At 40.2% G+C, this 22379-nt stretch overlaps 1 protein-coding gene across 1 annotated transcript in view; it reads left to right on the top strand.

Annotated features, from left to right (window-relative positions):
- Window positions 1-22379, top strand: part of aspg (asparaginase homolog (S. cerevisiae)) — a 158554-nt gene that overhangs the window by 104694 nt on the left and 31481 nt on the right. The window contains exons 12-13 of the mRNA XM_028821645.2: window positions 4352-4447; window positions 12574-12737. Of these exons, the coding sequence (XP_028677478.1) occupies window positions 4352-4447; window positions 12574-12737 (260 nt within the window). The remainder of the gene's footprint in view (window positions 1-4351; window positions 4448-12573; window positions 12738-22379) is intronic.

The raw sequence follows: 22379 nt of genomic DNA, 5'->3' as shown, positions 1-22379 counted from the left end.
TGCTATAGAGAGTTGTATAGTGCGAAATAGAAGAAACCTCATTGTTCAACTTTTTTTTGAAAACGATAAAAACATTGCTTCAACGTTCAACAATAAACGTTTCTAAAGATACATGCATGGTATTTTTCATTTCTTGTCGTTTTTGGAAGCCAATTATTGATTGTCGTTACTGCATTACTGTAATTAACCCTGTTATATGAGGTATTACTGCCCATGAGAAAGGCAATGGGTGCACAGGTAAAGTGAGTGAGAACAGGTACATTCATTTTCTAGTGTGAGTACTAGCAGGTTAAGTGTCCTTTTGAGGTCACACCATGACTCGGTCAGTGTCATTAACTGAACCAGCAGCCTTTTCTTTAGAAGATCTAATGGCACACACTGCTTAAAAGAAATCATGGGACCCTGTTTGTTTTTAGTTTTGTGACAAGTTACTTCCTTTGGGGTGAAATGTGGTTTTATAAGATTAATTAATTGAAGTTTCTTTTGTGTCAGGAGTTATTTTTTTTTAGCATCAATGACCATAAGAATATATAACATATAAAGGGAACACGACATTCATCCCACATTACAGTCTTGTCCATTCTAATTCACCTAGTTTTTTCTTAATAATACTGAGTGGAGATTTAAAGGTCCCCAGGGAGCCACTTTTGACCTAACTGCAAACAACTGGCTCCTGCATTTAAAATTTACAGATTGTGTGTTGTGAATGGACTTTATCCCATGAGGGTTCAGCATTGTGTTGTTTTAAGTAACCCATATTGCTATGCATTTCACCTGTAAATACCATAAAGTCAAATTGGATTTAGGCTTTTTACTTAATCGTGTTTACAGGAGAAAACGTGATGTTTGCTTTCTTTGCTGCATCCAAGTAGATAAGAACAAAAACCGGTTAATAGTCTTGCAAAAATTCAGAAAGATCGACACTGTTTATTATAATGCTTTGATAATTACTTCTAAAAATTTGATAATATATTTTTCACCTAAACATATTCATACTTTTGAAGCCACTCTTCACCCCTAACACTTTACTACCTCTGATGTTTTTTGTTAACAACTTATATGGCACTGGGGGGGGAAAGGAATATGTGGCAGAGTTAAATCCTGCCTTGTTCCCAATGCCGACGAGTGCTTCTGATTGCTGAAAGGAAAGTGTAATTTCACAAAAGGGAATACTGAACATTTTATTATGCATACATTCATTTATTGAGGGAATACAGTTTTTTTTTTTGGCTTGCATTCTGTGATAGTGGACCACTAGAACAGGAGGAGGCCCACATGGTAGACAGTCACACCTGGTGCAACATATGAGAGGTTAAATATTGGAAAAAAATGAACTTCTTTTATCAGACAAAAATTACTAGGCAGGATACGCAGAAATGATCATTCAAAGTGTAAAATAAAAGCATACAATCCACTTTAGATGTTTAAACCCCTGTTTGTTTAGTTATTTATTTGGCAGACACCTTTATCCAAGGCGACTTACAGATGATGTGGCTCATCCACTTGCCCTCAACAATGCCACACCTATTCTCTTCCCTTCTTATATCCATTTGCCAATGTCCTGTCTACTTTGGCCTCGGTGGGCATCTGACTGTGAGGTGACTTTAACTTTACCTTTGAGTCACTTTCTTTTAAGCTCCATAGTCACTTTCAGGGTAAGGAGTGGCTTTCCATTTACTTCAGGGGAAGGCCTAGCTAGAACTTCCTGTAATATGGCTCCTGGTGTCCCTGCACCACTGAGTCTTTTGCCTCCCTTTTAAAGGCTGGGTACTTGCTCTGTTGGACATTTCCTATATGACCTTCTAAAACAATACCCTCTAGTGGCTTGTAGGTCTGTATCGTCACCTCTGTATCATTAGAGAATTACCTTAACAGTGCCCTAACAGGTAAACAGCAGGTCTGTAGCCTACCTCTGCAGTGTCTTAGATCACATTAGGCCATTGTGCCTCAGAGCCAAAGTAGTACTGAAACAGATGGATCTGCAGTAAGTCACATAATGCTGCCAATAATAGTAGCAACCTTGATAAGAACACTAAGGAGATGGGGTGAGCTGAGAAATCTGTTTTGTTTTCTTTCTGAAAGCTGGACAGAGCCAAGCAGAGTGATCCTGCCGTTTAAAGGACTTCTGAAGACACCTCGGCTCTCCTGAAGTGCAGCGGCCATGTGCAGTATTAAAGGACGTTTTTGCACTCCCTTATGACAATGACATTCAATCATTTTTTGCATGTTCTGTGATTTTTGGAGAACAATAAACACAATTTTTCCCTCCAGATCGGGCTTGATTTTTTTTATAAGAGAAATTACTTTTTTGCATGATGATGAATTGCTGACTCCATAATTATGTATTCTGGGCTGAAAGCAAGCATGTATTACTATTGTAGCTCTAGAAAGCTTTGCAAGGTGATTCTTGGTCAGAAATGGGTTTCTAGAAATTGGTTACTATTATAGCCAAACTCTGTGGTGTAGGGGCTAATCTACTGGACTTTAAACCCTTCAGGTACTGGTTCATTTCTTGCTTATGCCTTCCTGTGTCACTGAAATTGGCATCCTGGGTAAAGGCCCAAAAATATAATAATAATAGCTTTTCTAAAAATGGGCATGGTCACTCACTGATTTCAGAGTATGCCAACGGGACCAAAGTAGGGTGATTCCGTATTCTCACATTTTCCCTTAGTGGCATTTGCCGTAGATACTTTGTCCATTAACATGGTGGGATGGTCCCTGGAAGGGCAGATGTTTCCGTGTTCCTGTTCTGAGAGTCAGTCCTGAAAAATCTGCCTTACCTGACAGATGTTGATTCTAAAGTGAGTGGTTCTCTCATAAAAGACTCTTGGGCTTGCAACTTGATCAAGTGGTTTTCAAAACAATCTGACAAAGCAGATTCATGGCATTTATATCCGGGTTTAAATTAGGAAACCAACTATTCGAGGGTGTTGAGATGTTGACGCTTTGTGTGTCATGTGATGTACTGCTTGTGTGCCTTTGGTGCATTTTTCATCATCTACCTTGGGGAAGCCATATTGCAAAGTGAATTGACTCCAGCCCAGTGTGAAATAACCAGCCGGACACACAAAGAAGGTTTGGGGCAGCCACCCGTATAGTTTCCCTGACTGCAAAAGGCTCAAGTTTGCATACAATGTGTACAGGTTAGAGTCAAAAACAGAACTGATCAAGTATGGAGGATGAGGGGTTTTTATATGCGGTCCAAAGGAAGTGATGTCCTCGGGGCCGGGACAGGAAGTGACATCTTTGGAACGTAATTGGATACAGGCAGGATTTCTCGTGTTTGGTCTATGGAGAGAAAAGAGAGAGGTTCAGAGCAACCCGTCGCCCCCTGGCCTGGCGTGGAATTGGCGTTTTCTGCCCCCTTTGGTTGACTCCCAAGCACACGTGTGTGACACCAGGTTAACTTTTATAAGAATATGAGATTTGCACCATGAAATAAAACCATTCAGTACATCAAGTCTTTTGGGACCCTAGTAGCTTAGATGTCTTGATATCTCATCCACGTAATTCCAAAGAGGTGTCGGGGTCTTTTCATTAACTAAATGATATATAGCATTTTCATGATTCTCTCAGTTATTTGTTTAAAGAAAGCAGCTTTTCCTGGCTTCAGTTTAACTTTATTGGCATCTCTGAAAATTTTGAAGCTACCCCACATAGCTTTCTAATCTACTGAAGTTTAATTCCCTGAGTTTATAGGACATACTTTAAAGCTATTGGTGCCCTTGTTTGTGCATATCTTCTTCTGGTGCTATGTCTTTAATTGTGGGTCGGAAAAGTGTGGATATCAGCCTGAGCTGACATATTAGTGTGAAATGGGCTTTAGAGTTACTTGGGTTGAAGAGCCATATTCTCTGTATTTAGCCATTCTCTTGTGATGAGGATGAGCCCTTCTGTGGTCCCAGAGTAACGATTGTAGGTCTATGCATCTGAATAGACAATCAGTTTATAATTTAACCACTAAACATTTCAGAGAGTAAGTGCAAGTCGACAGAGAGATTCTCCTTTTCTTAGGTCCCTGGTGTTAGAAACACATCCCCTAATGCTTTCATTTTGTCCGAGTCTTGGGATTGGTGTAAACGTCTGTGGCTCCTTGAGTTGTATGAAAGTCTCCTTTGATTAGGCAGTCATTTTGTTGGCTTAACACTTCCATCAGTCTTTTCATATAAGGAATAACCAGGGATAGCGGTGTACCTGCTGTTTAGGTCTGTGGTGTCAGACACGTGTCTCTTAATACTTTTATTGAGTCATTCTTTTTAAGTTGTGATACTTAAGTAATATGTTCTCTTTTTAGGGTGGTGTGTCCTTGATTACATTTCTCGAGTTTATCTTTTTTTGACCGTAACAGGAGCTGGAAGCTGTCCGTGATGCTTTGACACCTGCTCTTGCCTGTGCTGCAGCGAAAACTGGAGATATCAATGCACTGGAAGCCATTCTTGAACTGGTAATCTCTTCATGCTGTAATCTATATTTTCCCTTTATTCACTTACTTGGTTTTGCATGTGCAAGTATAGACCAGCTTGAAGAAACATGAAAAGTCCATAAAATGTATAAAACACAAGGATGGTTTCAGAATAAAATCTAATGTGTCCGGTCCCTACATAAAGGTGAGATTTGTAGCAGAAAAATACTGCAGGACATTGTGGACAAAAAATGCAAAACTAATTGGATGCTTTATTCAAAGTCAATTAGCTTCTAGCATTTAACATTGCTAATAAAGTTATTTACTCGCACCCTAACAAACAAACAGACACTTCACTCTGGAAGTAGTGTGATTGTTTTTTAGGAGTGCCTAAATAATTTAGGTATATCTCTTGAAAACCCAAGGTGGAATATTTGACCCTAACATTATAATTTCCATATATTGTAAAACAAACACATTTAAACCAATGGAAAGTTGGGGGTCTCAGGTGAGAAAACTTCATTTAATATCAATTTTGACAGGAAATAATATCTTTGGGACAACCTTGGTGCTGACTTCACATGACAGTAACATTAATGTGAAAAAGTAAGTAACCCCATGGAAGCTATTGACTTTTATAACATACTTGATCAGGCAAACATTAAATTTTCATGCAAACAATGTCTACAAGTAAAGGTGATATACTTAGACAAATGACGCATAAAACTGACGTGGTGTATTCATTTTCATAATCGAAGTTAACAAATGTGTAGATTTGTCATGTGGAAAAAGTAAGCACAGCCGCCCTACACTTATCACCGCTTAAAATCCATAAAATTAGTATTAGGTTTTCCCGATTAGGTGCAAATGATTCAAACCTCCTTAGGAAGTATGATGCAGGTATAATCTGTCTGTTTTAAACCACAGATATCGGGGGTTCTCTTTGCTACTGACGTGTGTGGTGTCATCAGGCCAAGACTGAAAGTGCTCTCTAAGGCCCTCAGAAAGAAGGCTATGGAGGCCTATGAGTCTTTCAAGGAATTTATAGAGATCACCAAATTATCTGAAATCAATCATTGCATCATAAGGAACTTATCAACCAGCGGCGTAGATTTCAAACAACTTGCTAGTTTGTCTAGGACTGGCTGGCCCAGCAAATTTACCCCAAGAGTTGACCTTTTGATACTAAAAGAAGTCTTCAAGAACCCCAGTATTGCATTGCAAGATCTGTAAGTAACCCTTGCAACAGTTGGTGTCCAAGTGTATGCATCTAAAATCAGAAAGGAATACACAAATTTGATCTGTATGCAAGGTGTGCCAGGAGAAAACCTTTTCTGTCCACTAAAGCAAGACTATAGTTTGATGTTAAACATCTAGGGAAAGGCCTGGCTTTCTGCAACAATGTGCTCTGAAAAGATGAGTCAAAGATAGGGTTGTTTGGATACAGTAACAGTACACATGCTTGGCACAAACTGGGGAGCAAATGTCAGACGAACCTACCAACTGTGGTGCATTGTGGTGGAAATGTTATGGTTTAAGATTGCTTTGATGCCCCAGGGCCTGGGCAGCTCAAAGTCATCAAGTTAGCTATGAACTGTGCATCATAGCAAAGTTTGCTTGAGGAGAATGCAAGGCCATCTGTCCAGAAGTTGAAGTTGATACCAGAAACGGACATTTTAACATGATAGTGATTCAAAGCAAACTACTAAATCACATTAAAGGAATGGAGGGTTATGGACTGGCCTAGTCAAAGGCCTGGTTTCAATCCCGTTAAAATGTGGGGGATTTGAAATGTGTAGTACATGCAACAAAACCCAGAAACATCTTGCAGCTTAAAACAATTTTGTATGGAGGAATGGTCAGAAATTTCACTGATGTCAGATTGGTGGGCAGTTATGCAAAACGCTTACAAGAACTTATTTCTACTAAAGGGGGCAATACCAACTTCTGAGGCCAAGGATGTATTTACTTTTTCCCCAGTAGACCATTACATCTATTAATATTTTTCTTGAATAAATGATTTAAAAGGCATTTTTTCTGTTGTTTTCATTCAAGTTTATCACCTTTATCTGTAGGCACTGTTTGCTTTCCTGTTCAAATATTAGATTAGATAAACTTTAAATAATGTTGAAATCATCAATGATTTCCTTGGGGTGTACTTACTTTTTCACATGACTGTATGTTCATTGGCTAGTAAGATCACAGGATGAGCATCTATTTTATAGTCTGGTTGGGAGACGGGCTCAGCTTTGCCGGGGTCACAGATCTACTTCCAGGAAATGGACCTGTGAGACTGTGCACAACAAACACTGCCCACGGTGTCCCCTTGAAATCGTCCCCTGTAAAAATGGAAGAACAATCACATGTTGGACACACTAAGAAACATTCATGCAGTTGTCTTTCTGAGCAGCTGTGGTGTAGTCTTATGACCTGGCTGAATGTGATGGTGTATTTTCTGATGGAGAGTAGTGGTCTTTAATAACACGTACTGAACAAAGGGTAGCTGAGTGCCATTGATATTTGTGTCAACTCCATCATCCTGTAGTGCTTTATGGTGTTGAGCTCAGCAGGTGAAGCACCAGGAAGTTACGTAGACAGGGACTGCGAAACTCCACTCTACCCTATAGAAGGTGCTGAGCACACAAGGAAACTTCCAGGCGTTCGTGAGAGATCTGAGAAGTGTTGGTGAGCCCTATGTGACAATATTCAAGATGTGTTCTTCCCAAGTAAGGTCATCGGTGAGTCTCCAAGAACATAATGGCTATTTTATCATTACAAGTTTTTATTGTTGATTTTGTCCATTAGTGGACTTCACACCAGAGTACTAGCATAAGTTTGCCACTGACACCAACATGTTAACAACCCTGGATGTGGTAGCTTTCATTGAGAGATGTCTATTTAGAGATCCTTCTCAGAGACTTAGTCCTCTTCCATGGTCCATGGAGTTATCTTAAGCCATTTACGTCCAACTAAAATGCTTGTTTTTTTTTTATCTACAGTATGTTTCTATCAGTGCTGCTACATTGTGCAGTGTTGTAGATGTTTCAGCAGTTAGAGGCAAGGAAACTGGAAGTATTCCAAGTGAGGTGTCTTTAGCAGATCCTTAGTGTGTCACTAGGAGATTTTTCTACCCAGTGAGACAATACTGCTGGAACCAGTCAGTTATTACTGGGGTAATTCAAATGCATTGACTGCCACTTGGATACCAAATGCTCAAAATCCAGACCAAATTCATAGAAAATCATGCACTGGGGATCTGAAGAAGACACGTAGCAAGCATATCAAGAGAAATCACAGAAAGAAAAAGTGAAGAAAAAGCCCAGTACAGGAAGTGATGGAGAACAATAGTGCACAACACCCAGTACACAAGCAGCACCCGGAGCAGTATGTGGTTTCCCACTGCCACTCATGAGTTGGGAGCCATCAAGTCAACACTTCAAGATGTTTAAAGTTACTGCCCCTCCTAACAGAGTCTCCTCCATTCTAGATGGGTCTAATAAAGTCAAACATTATACTTTACCAGTAACGGCACACTACACAATAACGTGCAGTGAATACCCTTGACTTGAACATTCCTAGTTGTCATCCTCTTTCTCTGTACTCTGTACTGTCCTCACAGGTGGCACAGTGGTAGTGCTGCTTCTTTGCAGTAAGGAGACTGTGGAAGATTGTGGGTTCGCTTCCCGGTTCTTCCCTGTGTGGATAGCGCATTGAGTACTGAGAAAAGCACTACAGTATATAAATGTAATGAATTATTATTATTATTATTATGTTTATCATTCGTTTGCTCAGAGGTTGATGTGCTTGTTCCTTCCTGAGCAGATCTTCTTTACTCCACCCTAGCGGCCCACTGCTTCTCTTCTTTTGTCTGCATCTTTTCGTGTTAAAACTGATTGTTAGTTTCCATCCATCCATCCATTTTCCAACCCTCTGAATCCGAACACAGGGTCACGGGGATGTGGTGGAGCCAATTCCAGCCAACACAGGGCACAAGGCAGGAACCAATCCTGGGCAGGGTGCCAACCCACCGCAGGACACACAAACACACCCACACACCAAGCACACACTAGGGCCAATTTAGAATCGCCAATCCACCTAACCTGCATGTCTTTGGACTGTGGGAGGAAACCGGAGCGCCCGGAGGAAACCCACACAGACACGGGGGAGAACATGCAAACTCCACGCAGGGGGGACCCGGGAAGCGAACCCGGGTCTCCTAACTGAGAGGCAGCAGCGCTACCACTGTGCCACCGTGCTGCCCGATTAAGTTAGTTTTTGTGTTGCAATTACTTAGTACGTTGTGTTGCAATTACTTAGTACGTATTCTTTAATTTTTCACTTAATCTGTCACTTAAGTCTTCAGTCTGCCTCAAGAATGATTAGCGAAGGTGGTAGGGAATGAGAACGGCGCCCGTACGCACGGCCGCCCTGCTGCGCTCTGCCAAGAGTTGATTCTACAATAAATAAAATAAAAATAAAAAGAGTAATAAAATCATCACCTCGAAAGCGGATAGTAGACGTCATGTAGTATATTTCAAGTCAATAGGTGAAACGGTTTGCAAGCTACAGGTAATTTAAAATCGTGGACAGAAAAACGAACAGCCACGGTAGCGTATTATAGAAGAAGATGATGCTGTAATAAGCTAACAGTCAAGATTCACTCTGCTTGTGATGTGCCATGCCCTGTTACAGTGTTGCTCTTCCCAGATTATTGCCATAAAAGCTTCACACTGTTTATTGTCCTTCCATTTTTCTTTTTTTCTGGGGCTGTGGTATTGTTTCTTTGTTACTGAGTACTGGTACTTCATTATAAATCTGGGAAACCTCTTTTAAGTAAAAGACAAGCAGTAAGTGACTGGACAATTTTAGTTTAGCCCTTTTCACTATCAAAAAACATAAATGGGTTTTTAGTCAAGAGGCCAGTTTTGACATTGGCTCTTTGTTGGAGGTATAACACCCTTACCCCAACCCACCAAAAGGAAGAATTTTGCAATGGATTTAAAATATGACCTGATAGCTGGGGCACCCAATGTGCAGTTTAGTACATACGGTAGTCTTTTTTGTTTTTTGTGTGTTACTGTGGAATTTCCTTAGCCATTCTTCTCCTGAATAAACACTGTTTTAAAGAAAGTGAAAGGAAAGCCATGGCCTTGGCCATTTTAATAAGTCTTTTGGACTGTGTCAAGGTGTGTCACTGTGACACCATGGTGACATCTCTGTCAACTGTCACAGTGTAACCCAAGAAGCTGTAAGTAGGTGACTGACTGGCGTGGTGAGAGACAGCAGGTGGGCTGTGCCTGCTGGCCTAGTAGAACCTGACCAACCTGCTGCTGCACCTTCATAGTGCTCTGCCTTCAGCTCTGCAAAATGTGCTGGGTGAATCTCTTTATTTTGTTCTACATGGTCAGTTTATTTGCTTCTCCCTGTGAAATGGACCACTTTGTGATGCCAAAATGAAACCTGATACCTGATTCAGGCCAAATTTAGGGTGAGAAAGACCACAAGCAGAAATAAAAGACTTCAATATGCCTAAATTTCTATTTACCTTGGAGAGGACTGCCACCCACATTTGGAGGTGGATTTGTTCTTTATTAATACGTAGCGATGAAGAGTTCCAGCTTTTGAAAGAAAGAGAAAGAAAGAAAGAAAGAAAAGATAGTGAACAGGAGCACTGGGACATTCAAACATCTCACTGCTTTCTCTGTCAACTGGAGTGGTAATTTGGCCTGTAACCCCAAAGATGAACTCCAAACCCCAATCTTTAAACTAAGTGATTATTTAATTTGTCTATTTACCTGAGTAAATACGCAGCCACAGAAATCAGAGATTGTATATGTTAACTCATCGTTATTAGATGTTTTTATTAGACTATCTGCATAGTTAGTATGGCTGTTAATGTTACCTTGTCTTTTGGATAACCAGTAGTGTTGGTGCACTTTCTCGAGTGCTGTCCCAGGCTCTAAATGTGCCAGTGCTGCTGTTCTTCTAAGATGTCACACATAGTTGAGATATACAGCATTACCTTTATTTTTTCTAAATTCAGATGTCATTTTATAAAGGGCTAAATTAAAACAAAAAACTGAGCAATATTGACCATTAGTGGCATTACTACTCTTTTTTTACTACCCCTGCCTAAGTTATTTCCTATTCTATTTTCTTTACATTTTATATCCTGTTTTTATTGTAATTGAATTAGAATTTTTTCGTTTTGAATTTTGTTTGGTTTTAAATACATTTCTTTGTTTTTTAAATTTGTATTTATTCTTTACTATTTCATTTTACTTTAACATTTTCAAATCCTGTTAGCTCACTTTAAAGGTGCAGGGGGCTGGATGCTATCCTAACAAAATCAAACACAAGACAGAAACTCACCTTGGAAGGGGAACAAGCCAATTGTAATACCCACTCCCACATAAGGGGGCCGATTTAGAATCCTCGGCTAACCGAACACTAACGGCTCTGCCTAGACGATAAAACAAGGAGAAAGTACAAACTCCACACAGAAAGCGAGCAGGCATGGGATTTGAATGAGTGCTTTGGACCTGTGAGCCTGTAACGTTAATCACTTATTTTATTGTAGTGTCATTTAGTTTTTACTGTTCTCCTGTTTTATTATTGTATTTGGTATTTTACTTTCTTGTGTTCATTTTAAAATGTTTTGTCTGACAAGTGTTTCCATTTACATTTTTCATTTGCTGCTTTGTTTTTATATTTAACAATTTATTCCAATCATTGTTGTACAATAGAATTGTGCAAAGTCAGTTATAGCAACATCCATCCATCCATTTTCCAACCCGCCGAATCCGAACACAGGGTCACAGGGGTCTGCTGGAGCCAATCCCAGCCAACACAGGGCACAAGGCAGGAACCAATCCTGGGCAGGGTGCCAACCCACCGCAGGACACACACAAACACACCCACACACCAAGCACACACTAGGGCCAATTTAGAATCACCAATCCACCTAACCTGCATGTCTTTGGACTGTGCGAGGAAACCAGAGCGCCCGGAGGAAACCCACGCAGACTATAGCAGCATTACTTATAATTTTAAACCTGCATATTTTTTATTCATTAGAGTATTGCTTCAAGTAACTTTTTTGAAGTATTTATTTTGTGTCAGATCAACTAAATTGCTCATTTGTGTGTATGTATTTCCCATTCCAAGTATTAGCCTTTTTTATACTCTGATATTTTATGAGGGTAAATCAGAAAGTAGAGGAACCATGAAAATTATGAAGCACCCACAACAAATAGAAGCTGAAACAATACAACACAATGCCTTATGGGTAGTATGAACATGCACAGCACAGTTTATTTGAAGCCAAGGTCAAATGACATGGACGCTCCACTGCGGGATTAGACCATCGTTGAACAGTGCACTGCATCGAGCTTCGTTGGCTACACTTGTTCTTCCTGCTTCAAACCTTTCTTCCCATTCATAGATGTTTCATTGAGTCTTGCTGCTTACATTTTTGTACTAAGCCAACATCTCTTGGTTAATTTCTGCATGTTTCCCCAATGTGCCAAAAGAAATATCATTATGGTGCGTTGTTCAGTAATGGTCCGATCCCACAGCAGAGTGTCCAAGTTTATTTGATCTTCGCTTCAACTAACTAAAGGCAGAGCACCGTGCTATGTGTGTTCAAGTTACCCATAAGCCATCACAAACGTTTTGTATTACGTCCGCTTCTGTCCATTGTGGTTACTGAGTAATTTCCAAAATGCCTTTACTTTTTGATTTACCCTGGTACTTACTTAATTTTGGCTTCCTTTCTTTAAATTATACATTTTTTCATTTCTGATTGGCTCTTTTTATGCATCACTTATTTTAAAGCTTTATCTTAATTCTCTGTTACAGTAGTGTTTTTATTTTCTGGATGCTGTTATACTCGATAACTATGGCCTAGATTCACTTTTGTGACTGAACTTTTGCCGAGAACCTCAAAGTTATTTCTGTCTGAAAGACCACTAATTGCACTAAATTGAGCTGGAAGGCTGGGTGAGTTAATGGCTTTGTGACAGATTGTCAAACCCTACCAACATAACTTTTGTGTGAACGTCAATGAAATTGCTGTGATTGGAATAATCTAGAATCCTGTCTACAGTGATGTGTGCGCATTTCGTTGGCTCTGTCAAACACCCTTGTTCTTCTGTTTGTGCTTTCAGGGTGGTAATCTGAGCAGTGAGGATTATGATGGACGGACGCCACTTCACGTTGCCGCCTGTGAGGGTCATCTCAAGTGTGTCCAGTACCTGCTCAGTCACGGAGCAACTGTCTATGCCAAGGATCGCTTTGGTGACACGCCTCTCAAGAACGCTGTTAAGTTTAGGTAAAGCTGCACACACGCGGCAATCATTCTGTTTGTCTGAGTTCTTCATAAAGGTGCAGCGTCAAGTTTAAAACCATTGCCAACTTGCCTGAAACCGTAAGAAGATTATCTTTAGTCATTTGTTATTAGGAGGCTGTTCTTCTTGTTTTCAAGTACACACAGCTGAAATGTCCTTTGGAAGCATTTCCTTCCCTTTTTCCCAGTACTGCCAAACTGGATAACCAAGCTTAGGTATAAGTAGAAGCCAGTATCCCTAAGCTTGCTGGTATAGCTAAAAAAATTCCAGAAAGTCATTTTCTTTAGTCTTGCACAGTTAAAGTCAGACATTTCCATACACTTGGGGTGAATTCTTTAAACCTCACTTTATAACCCCTCCACAGATTTTATACTAACAAATTACAAATTTGGCATATCGTTTAAGACATCTACTTTGTGCAGTGCAAAAGTCATTTTTTCGAACAACATTCACAGAAGGAGTATCCATCCATTGTCCAACCCGCTATATCCTGACTACAGGGTCACGGGAGTCTGCTGGAGCCAATCCCAGCCAACAGAGGGCGCAAGGCAGGAAACAAACCCCGGGCAGGGCGCCAGCCCACCACAGTAGACGGAGTATTTCACTTTTTATTATACTTTGTTAATTGTGCCTTTAAACAGCTTGGAAAATTCCCGAAAGTGACGTCAATTGGACAATAATTAGCTTCTGATAGCCAATTAGCCTAATTGGAGTCAACATTTGGATGGATGTTAAGGCCTACCACCAAACTCATTGCCTCTTTGGTTGACATAAAAAAGAAATCAGCCAAGACCTCAGAAAAAATAATTGTGGACCTTGACCAATCTTGTTCATCCTTGGGAACAATCTCCAAACACCTGAAGGTTCCACCTTCATCTGTACAAACAATAAGACGCACGTATTAACACCATGGGACCAGACAGCTATTATACCACTCGGGAAGGAGACGCATTCTGTCTCCTAGAGAAGAACATACTTTGGCACGAAAAGTGCAACTCAAATCCCTGAACAACAGCAAAGGACCTTGTGAAGATGCTGGAGGAAACTGGTAGACAAGTAACTGCTGTTTATCCACAGTAAAACATGTCCTGTATCAACATAATCTGAAAGGCTGCTGAGCAAGGAAGACACCACTGTTCCAAAGCTGCCATAAAAAAGCCAGACTGCAGTTTGCAATGGCACATGGGGACAAAGATCTTACTTTCTGGAGAAATGTCCTCTGGTCTGATGAATCCAAGACTGAACTGTTTGGGTGGGCATAATGGCCATCATTATTTGTGGAGGAAAAAGGGTGAGGCTTGCCAGCCAAAGAACACCATCCCATCCATCAAGCACAGGATAGCGCTTTGAGTACTGAGAAAAGCGCTATATAAATGTAATGAATTATTATTATTATTATTATAGGGGTGGGAGTGTCGTGTTATGGGGGTTCTTTGCTGCAGGAGGTAATGATACACTTCACAAAACATCATGAGGAAGGAACATTATGTAGATATACTGCAGCAACATCTCAAGAGCTCAGCAAAGAACTTGAAGCTCAGTCACAAATGTGTCCTCCAAATGAATAAAGAATTCCAAGCAATGTTACCAAATATTAACAACATGTGTGTGAACTTGTGATCCACGGGAAATGTGATATATTTAATAAAAAGTGAAATATTCTGTCTGTGGACATTGTTGGAAAACAACAACAAAAACATTTATTTACATAGCACATTTTCATACAAAAAAGTACCTCAAAGTGTTTTACATAATGAAGAAAATAAAAATAAAAGACAAAGTAAGAAATTTAAAATAAGACAACATTAGATAACATAGAATAAGAGTAAGGTCCGATGGCCAGGGAGGACAGAAAAAACAAAAGAAAACTCCAGACAGCTGGGGAAAAGAAATAAAATCTGCAGGGGTTCCGGGCCACGAGACCGCCCAGTCCCCTGTGGGCATTACATTTGCCCTACACAATCTGCCAAATTTATAGTTTGTTAGTATAAAATATTTGGGGGGGGATTGTAATTTGAGTTTTAAAGAATTCAACCGAAGTGTATGTAAACATCTGATATCCACTGTATCCTTAATGAGGGTTTGATGGCTTTTCTAGACAGTGTGGTTGGCAGTAACCAGAGAGCCTTTTCCTCACTTTTTAAATTTTTTTTTAATAACAATTGCTATACTGGCAGGCCTGGTAGGTGTTATAGCTGGATGCCATTCCCTCTCATTTTCGAGCATGTTACTCCTTTGTGTATTACTGGGTTGTGTATTACTGGGAGGTATTCTGGATTTACTGCTATTGCTGAGTTAGCAGTCAGGCCATGTTTTTAATGGCAAACTAATAAATAAATCCATTCATTCATTAGTCAATCAATCAATCTTGCATAGCATGTCTTGCAAGGAAATTTGTAAGCAAACAAGAATCCAATGAAAAGAGACACAAGCTAGATTAATGCATGCTGGTATTTCAAAGCTGGTTGGTTGGCCGATTCATTTTTCAGCTCTTTAACGAAATAGCATCTTTTCTGTTACGGACCGTCTTTATTAGAAGCTTTCTGTAGTGATACACAGTCTAAATAAACTTTGCAATTATTCCTTCTCACTAAATTCAGAGGTTACACTTTGAAGGGCAAATCTAATTCCTGTTAGTTTTCCAGTTGTGTTTATTCCACTTCCAAAAATGTATTTTTTTGCTATGTAAGAAGTGTTGTTGAGATGCACTACACAACAAAGTATCAAAACTGGACACAGAGACTGTAAAATGTTTGTGGATGAATTATTTTATAATTACCAGTTTTAAGTTTATTAACTTTGTTATGCAAATATGGTGGAAGGTTCAGCTAAGCTGTGTTTTTTTAATTAATTGTTGGCCTGCCCCGTATCGACAGATATCGGTGTATTGTAATATAGAACAAACAAGGTGAATTAGCTGCAGTCTTATAAAATAATTGTACTTGATCTATTTCTTTATTTAGCGACCATTAATCCCTGCATTGTTTTCAAAACTTTATTTTCATATTTGCTGTATGTGAGTTAGGGCAGCACGGTGGCACAGTGGTAGCGCTGCTGCCTTGCAGTAAGGAGACCTGGGTTCATTTCCCAGGTCCTCCCTGTGTGGAGTTTCTGCGTGTCTGCGTGGGTTTCCTCCGGGTTCTCGGGTTTCCTCCCACAGTCCAAAGACATGCAGGTTAGGTGCATTGGCGATTCTAAATTGTCCCTAGCGTGTGCTTGGTGTGTGTGCCCTGTGGTGGGCTGGCGCCCTGCCCGGGATTTGTTCTTGCCTTGCGCCCTGTGCTGGCTGGGATTGGCTCCAGCGGACCCCCGTGACACTGTATTAGGATATAGCGGGTTGAAGAATGATTGACTGTATGTGAGTTAGAAAGATCCTGACATTAAATGCATGGACATATAGCATTTAAACTTATGATTCATATTGTTAGTCAGAAAAAAGAATAATTTTGTCACATTGCAGTTGCATTAAGTTGTATGTACTGGCCGAGGAGCAGGTACCATTGCATAGTTGTGTTTCATCGAGAAGGCACCTGGTGTGCTGTTTTCCATCAGTGCAGACACACACACATTAAATCTGAGACAAGCACTTGCACTTTAAAAACCCAATCCCTATGTCAGTACGAAATCAAAGTTGCCCCAACTAAATAAGTCTTGGCACAGCATTAACCTTAAGGCAGCACATAAACTTTATGCACTCATCAGATTTAAAGAGCTGGCTACAAAGATAACTGCTACCATGGTTTTTAACAAAAGGGACTTATTTGATTCTTTGGATCCATTTCCATATCCGTGTGAAAGATGTTGAAACTCAGGCAAGGATGTTTTTTATTTAGAAATCTGAATATAATGGGAAACTACAGAAGTTCGTCTTTTGTGATTCTGCAATTGTTTATGATAACTGGAAGAGATTTTACCCATCACTGACACCTCCTAGAAGAAAATAAATATGGAAGTGTAAAAGTGGTTAATTATCGCAAAAAAGTATACTTGTTCCCATTTACATTGGTGGATGACATAATAATGATGTTGCTAGTGATGCTGATTCACAGGTCCGTCTTCCAGGTTTCTCATTTTTGGCTGGTCGTTGTCCATGTGAAGATTGTATTAACACCATGTTTACATTGGTTTTCTTCCCATATCCCAAAAGACGTGAACTTTAGATTAATTGGCTAGCCATCAGTGGCCAAATGTGGGGGGTGTGTGTTAAGTAATAGCCCCTCCGATGAACTGGCACCCTGGTCTATGCCTTGCCCCGCTCACAGTGCTAACACTGTAGGCTCTGGCCATGTGACCCCAAATTGGAATTAGCAGATTTGAAAATGTTTTAAAATGATAGCACAGACCGGTTAAGTGATTTTGATCGTGGACGCAGAAGGAGTCAGAGGTAAGGACTAAACCAGCAGCCATAAGGTTTTAGATTAATGCCTTAGCCACTGGACTGCATGGCCTGCTTATTAGGATATGATGCACTCCGCGCCAATTTATTACAAGTAGGCCCACCTATTTAATATTGGGTCAGACTTCCTACATTGATATTTGATATGTAATATATTGCTTCTTGGTTAGGACAAATGTTTTCTAATATGCTTCAGTTAGGAGAGACAGACCTTTCAAAGTAAGGTAGTCATACTCGCCAATTATGCTGCTGTGACAATAATGACACTGTAAACCTCTCAACCTAATTTTTCTGTGTAGAATGTCTTGAGTTCTTTGGAGGCATGGACTCCGAAAGGTGTCTGAAACAGTCCTAAAGATTTTGGTCCATGCTGACTTGCATTTTTTATGTACACATTCTTGCAATGAATGTCCTGCTCCATCACATCACAAAGGCCCTGTGTTGGATTGTGAGCTGGAGACTGTGTATATAGGGCAAGTTAGTACCACCTGATTTGTTGTTTTTTTTAGGAGTAATGTACAGGGTGAGGAAAAAAGCAGTACCACATTTCAAACATTTATTCTACAAAAACACTACAACATAAAATAATTACATGCATTACGATACAAGAAGGGGCATACAAAATAGATTGCATTCTGTGTTTTAAAAATGTCTTCAAGATGGTGGCCATTATTAGCAATACACTCTTTGAGACGATTTCTGAACGCTCGCATGAATCGTTCGGCCATTTTGTGGCGAATAGCGTCCTTGAGGGCTTCAAGGTTTTGAAGTCGGTTTGTGTATCCCTTCGACTTGAGAAGAAATCGCACAGAGTGAGATCAGGCGAACGTGAAGTCCACCTGACATCACCACACAGGCAGATCATCTCCTGCAAAACTTGCATGGATCTCCACGCCATATCAGCTGTTGCTCCATCCTGTTGAAACCAGGTGTCCACCGCATTCATTTTTTTCCAGCTGCGGCCACAAAATGTGTTCCCTGGCATTTCAATGTAACGTTCTGAAGTGACAGTGATCATTGCTTCCTCCTCCTCAAAAAAAGTAAGGGCCTACAATGGCAAATTCTGCAACGGTGCACCAAACTGTGCAGGGGTCTCTGATGAAATTCACGTGGGTTGGTTTCAGCCCAGTTGGGAAAGTTTTGCTTATTTATGCAACCATTCAAATGAAAATGTGTCTCGTCGCTGCACATGACGATGGCCTCTCGATGAACGGTTTGCAAAATGTCCACGCACAACTCTCTACAGCTCTCCCAGTCTCTCTCAGTTAGTTCCTGCATTACCATCATTTTGTATGGATGGAAATTGAAGTCCTCATGCAAAATCCTCCTCAAAGATGTGTTGGAAATGCCTAAGGCAGAAGCAGATTTGCGCGCTGAACGTCTAGGAGACTGCAACATTGATGCCCTTACAGCTTGGAAGTTTTCAGGCGTTCATACAGTCTGAGGACAGCCTGGAGATTTTCTGTTCAATATTGTGCCCATCTGTCTCAATTTAGCCACCCACTGAAGAATTGTTTTCCCGATTTGGGATGTCACCGTTAGGAGGAATACTAAAGTGCGTTTGGAAGGCGCATTGCATAGTGATGATGGATACGTTGTTTTTGAAGAACGCTTTGAGAGCAAAAGCATGCTGCATAGCTGACCAAGGCATGTAGCCAACTGAAAAACTACAATGGATCGGCAATCAAAGGACCCCCCCACCCCAACCCATTCGGTTGCCTGTATCTCACGTAATGACCTTGAGAAATGTGGGACTTCATTTTGGCTCCACCTGTATTAGCATTAATGAGCAGGTGTACCTAATATAGTGGCCAATGTGTATGGATAAGTGTGCAGTAATTGTACAGATGATGCTATCACAAGAGACTCCTAGAGACTCTGTTCCATTATACATTAACTATCACATTGGATTTATAGCTCCACGCCTTCTTGATAGTCCAGATATTAATGTCAATACTGAAACAAGAAGCAGAAGTCTCCCGGTGTGGTGGCATGGACTTGTCAGCAGCCTCTTAACTGTGTCTTCATGTCATGTAGACTGAAACTTAGTCACGTGGCTATTTGGAGGAGGAGGAGGCCATTTATGTTAACAAACAGGTGGATTGAATAAAGTGGTCACTGAGCAGATAATCTAGCAGTCAGATGATCTTTCTCTAGTTTTGTGCCAGAAGAGGCAGCATCACAGAACAACGGCATTAATGACTGAGCAATTGCTGAAAGATTCCGGGAGCAGTCAGGCAATTCCTGGGTTGCTCTTTGTATTAAGATGATGTACAAACTCCTAAGGAACGTGACATGGGCACAGCTTTTGAATCCTGAGTACTTGGTCTTCTCTAGGCAGACAGTTGGCCTGAGCACTTGTTCAAAATTGTGCATTGTACCCAAGGGGTTCTCAAAGACAATTGTGTCAATGGGAGAGGCTTGTGGTGGGGGTTAAGCTCCCTGTATGGATGTGACTTTAGAGATGTGGTTAGTTGCACCCCAGAGACATGCAGGGAATTAGCAGTGAACCTTCATTTGCATGTTCATCATGTTCATTAGAAGCCTCTTAAGCTTTTTCCTTGTTGCATTAGCATTTGAAAAGTACCCGCTGTGGTGGTGGGGGGAGGAAGGGGGGGGGGGGGGGGGTCAAAATAGCTGTTCTTTCCCAGTTGAGAAAAGAGGAGGATCCCCTCTGAAAATATTTTTGTAGCTTTAATGAGACAGTTTCTCCATTTAAATAAGATCATTTGGAATATTTTGCACTTTGCAAGCTTTGATTATTTAGGAACCAGCAGTCTCATCCATGGGGGGGGGGGGGGTTTACAGTGGTAAAGAAGGCAAAATAGACGTCTCTGCCATGTATGTAGATGTGATGAATTTTTTATTCATTGCTTCTGACTTCCTTAAAGTTTTCTTTTTGGGCTTTAACTCCTTTGATTCCAGTTTTGTCCTAGTCGGCAAGAGTCAAATTTATGTATTTAAAATAGCATAACATCCACAAAGCTGCTCAACCAGCACTTGTGGCGTCTACCTTGGCGACACAAGATGAAAAGCAGGAGCTAATTTCAGATGGCTCATCACACATCTTTGGAATTTTGGGATGAAAACTGGAGTACCAAGAAGAAAGCCCATTCAGACATGGGGAAAAATGCAAAATCCGCACAGACAGTGGCTAGGCACTGAATTTAAACTCACATTTTTTAAGTAATCTACCATTTTTGTATGAGTTCATGTTTCCATTTGCTTTTACTCTCAATATGTATCACTCAGTTGATCAGTTATTCTCAGTTATTCTGCAGCAAGTTTTGCCAATGATTTATTCCAGCACTGTGTGCTAAGAGGCACTCTCACCAACTGTGGAAAAACCTAGTATGTCACATCTTTCAAGTTTTCGACAAATTGAGAAAATGATGGCTTCTCCCATATCCTGAGCTTCACATACACAATATTGTTTTATTTCACGAATCAATAACACCTGCCATTTAAGTCACACATTTGTAGCATTTAAATCACAGTTAGTGGAGTTGCAAGGTTTTTGTCTTGCAAATTGTAAAATACTGTGTACATATTAGCTTCTTCTATTGTGCTATGACCAAAATGAAGACATATTTGGCCATCACCACTACCTTATAACATCAGGAAAGACTTGGAGCCTCATGCATAACGCCATGCGTAGAATTCACACTAAAACATGATGTGCAGGCAAAAGCGGAAATGTGCATACGCACAAAAAAATCCAGATGCATAAATCTGTGCGTATGCCAACTTCCATGTTCTTCCGCTCCATAAATCCCGGTCAGCGTGAAAAGTAACGCACGTGCCTGCTGCCAATCTCTACTCCTCCCACAATTACGCCTCTTTGAAAATGCAAATCAATATAAATAGCCCTTAAGCTAAGCGTTCTGTGAAAAGGCAATGGCAAAAGCATGGGGAAAATAGAAGAATTTCAATGAATACCAAGTGGAGGCAATGGAAAACATACTATTTGTTGGTTTAAACAGTGGTGTAAACAACAAAAGGAAGTTGATTGAGTGACATAGAGTGTCGCAGAAACTTGAAAGCTCAAGTTCACAAAGTGCCCAAAATAAAAAAGAAGTTCTCAGATATCAAAGTCGCCGTGAAAAGGCAAGTCGTAGCCCACCATCTGAGTGTCATATGAAAGCTTATTAGGGTACAGAGAAAAAAAAATAGGGACACAGTGGGGAAAAAAGCTCGAAATTTCCACTTTAATCTCGAAATTTCCACTTTAATCACATAGTTTATTTTGTCATTAAAGTAGAACATCATAAACTTCATCTTTAAATCATTTAATTTACTAGTTTCTCAAATACCATCGTAACTAATGTAGCATGTTAAATGCTTTGTTTTGTGTGTGTTCTTCTATGTACTCTATGTGTGTAAATCACTATGTGCTTCTTAAACGGGCTTTCTCTTCCTCTGACCGCACACAGAATCCATTAGATTCGTAATATTACAGCTCTGAATAATTTAAATACTGAGATGTATACTTGATATAATTTCAGTATTCATATCATATCAATTAAAGCTTGTATTAAACATGAGAACACGGTGGCGCAGTGACAGTGACAAGCTGACGCCCCGTCCAGTGATTGTTCCTGCCTCACGCAAGATGCTTGCTGCCCTGTGCACAACCTTTGATGAAATAATTTATTGCAGCAGTACTGTCTCTTTCAAAAGTACTAACCCCAAATTCCTGTCCTTCCTTTTCTTTCTCCAAGTACCCAATCGCCACACAATCAGCTCTTTAATAGATGTTAAGCCATCTGTAAGCTTAGAACGCCGATTTTTCAAAATTTTTAAGGAGCATTGAAATATCTTCGTAGTACATGTTTAATTATTCCATCTATCTATCCTTCCAGTGTTGCGCCAGCGAAAGGCAGGAACAATCCCTGAATGGGCCCCAGCTCATCGATACCACTGTCCACCATGTCCTCACATATTAAATTATTAACAATATACATTATTTAAATGATGTTAACATTTTATCTGTATAATGTAATAAAGATATTTTGCTGCATTTCATCTTAAAAATGATATCGTTATCATATGCAAATAGGAGCTTTATAAAGTGGCTCAGGTTGTGCAATATTATAACTGTATCGCAAGTTTACAGTGAGGTAAGTGTACTTATAAGTATAAACAGTTCTACAAGGAGCACTTGATGGACTGATTGACTGCGTTTATAGTTCTTGGGATGAAACTGTTTCTGAACCGCGAGGTCCGTACA

The sequence above is a fragment of the Erpetoichthys calabaricus genome, chromosome 16, assembly GCF_900747795.2.
Source record: "Erpetoichthys calabaricus chromosome 16, fErpCal1.3, whole genome shotgun sequence".
NCBI lineage: Eukaryota > Metazoa > Chordata > Cladistia > Polypteriformes > Polypteridae > Erpetoichthys > Erpetoichthys calabaricus.
Note: the sequence above shows the minus strand (reverse complement) of the source record. Positions and strands in the feature narration are given on the sequence as shown.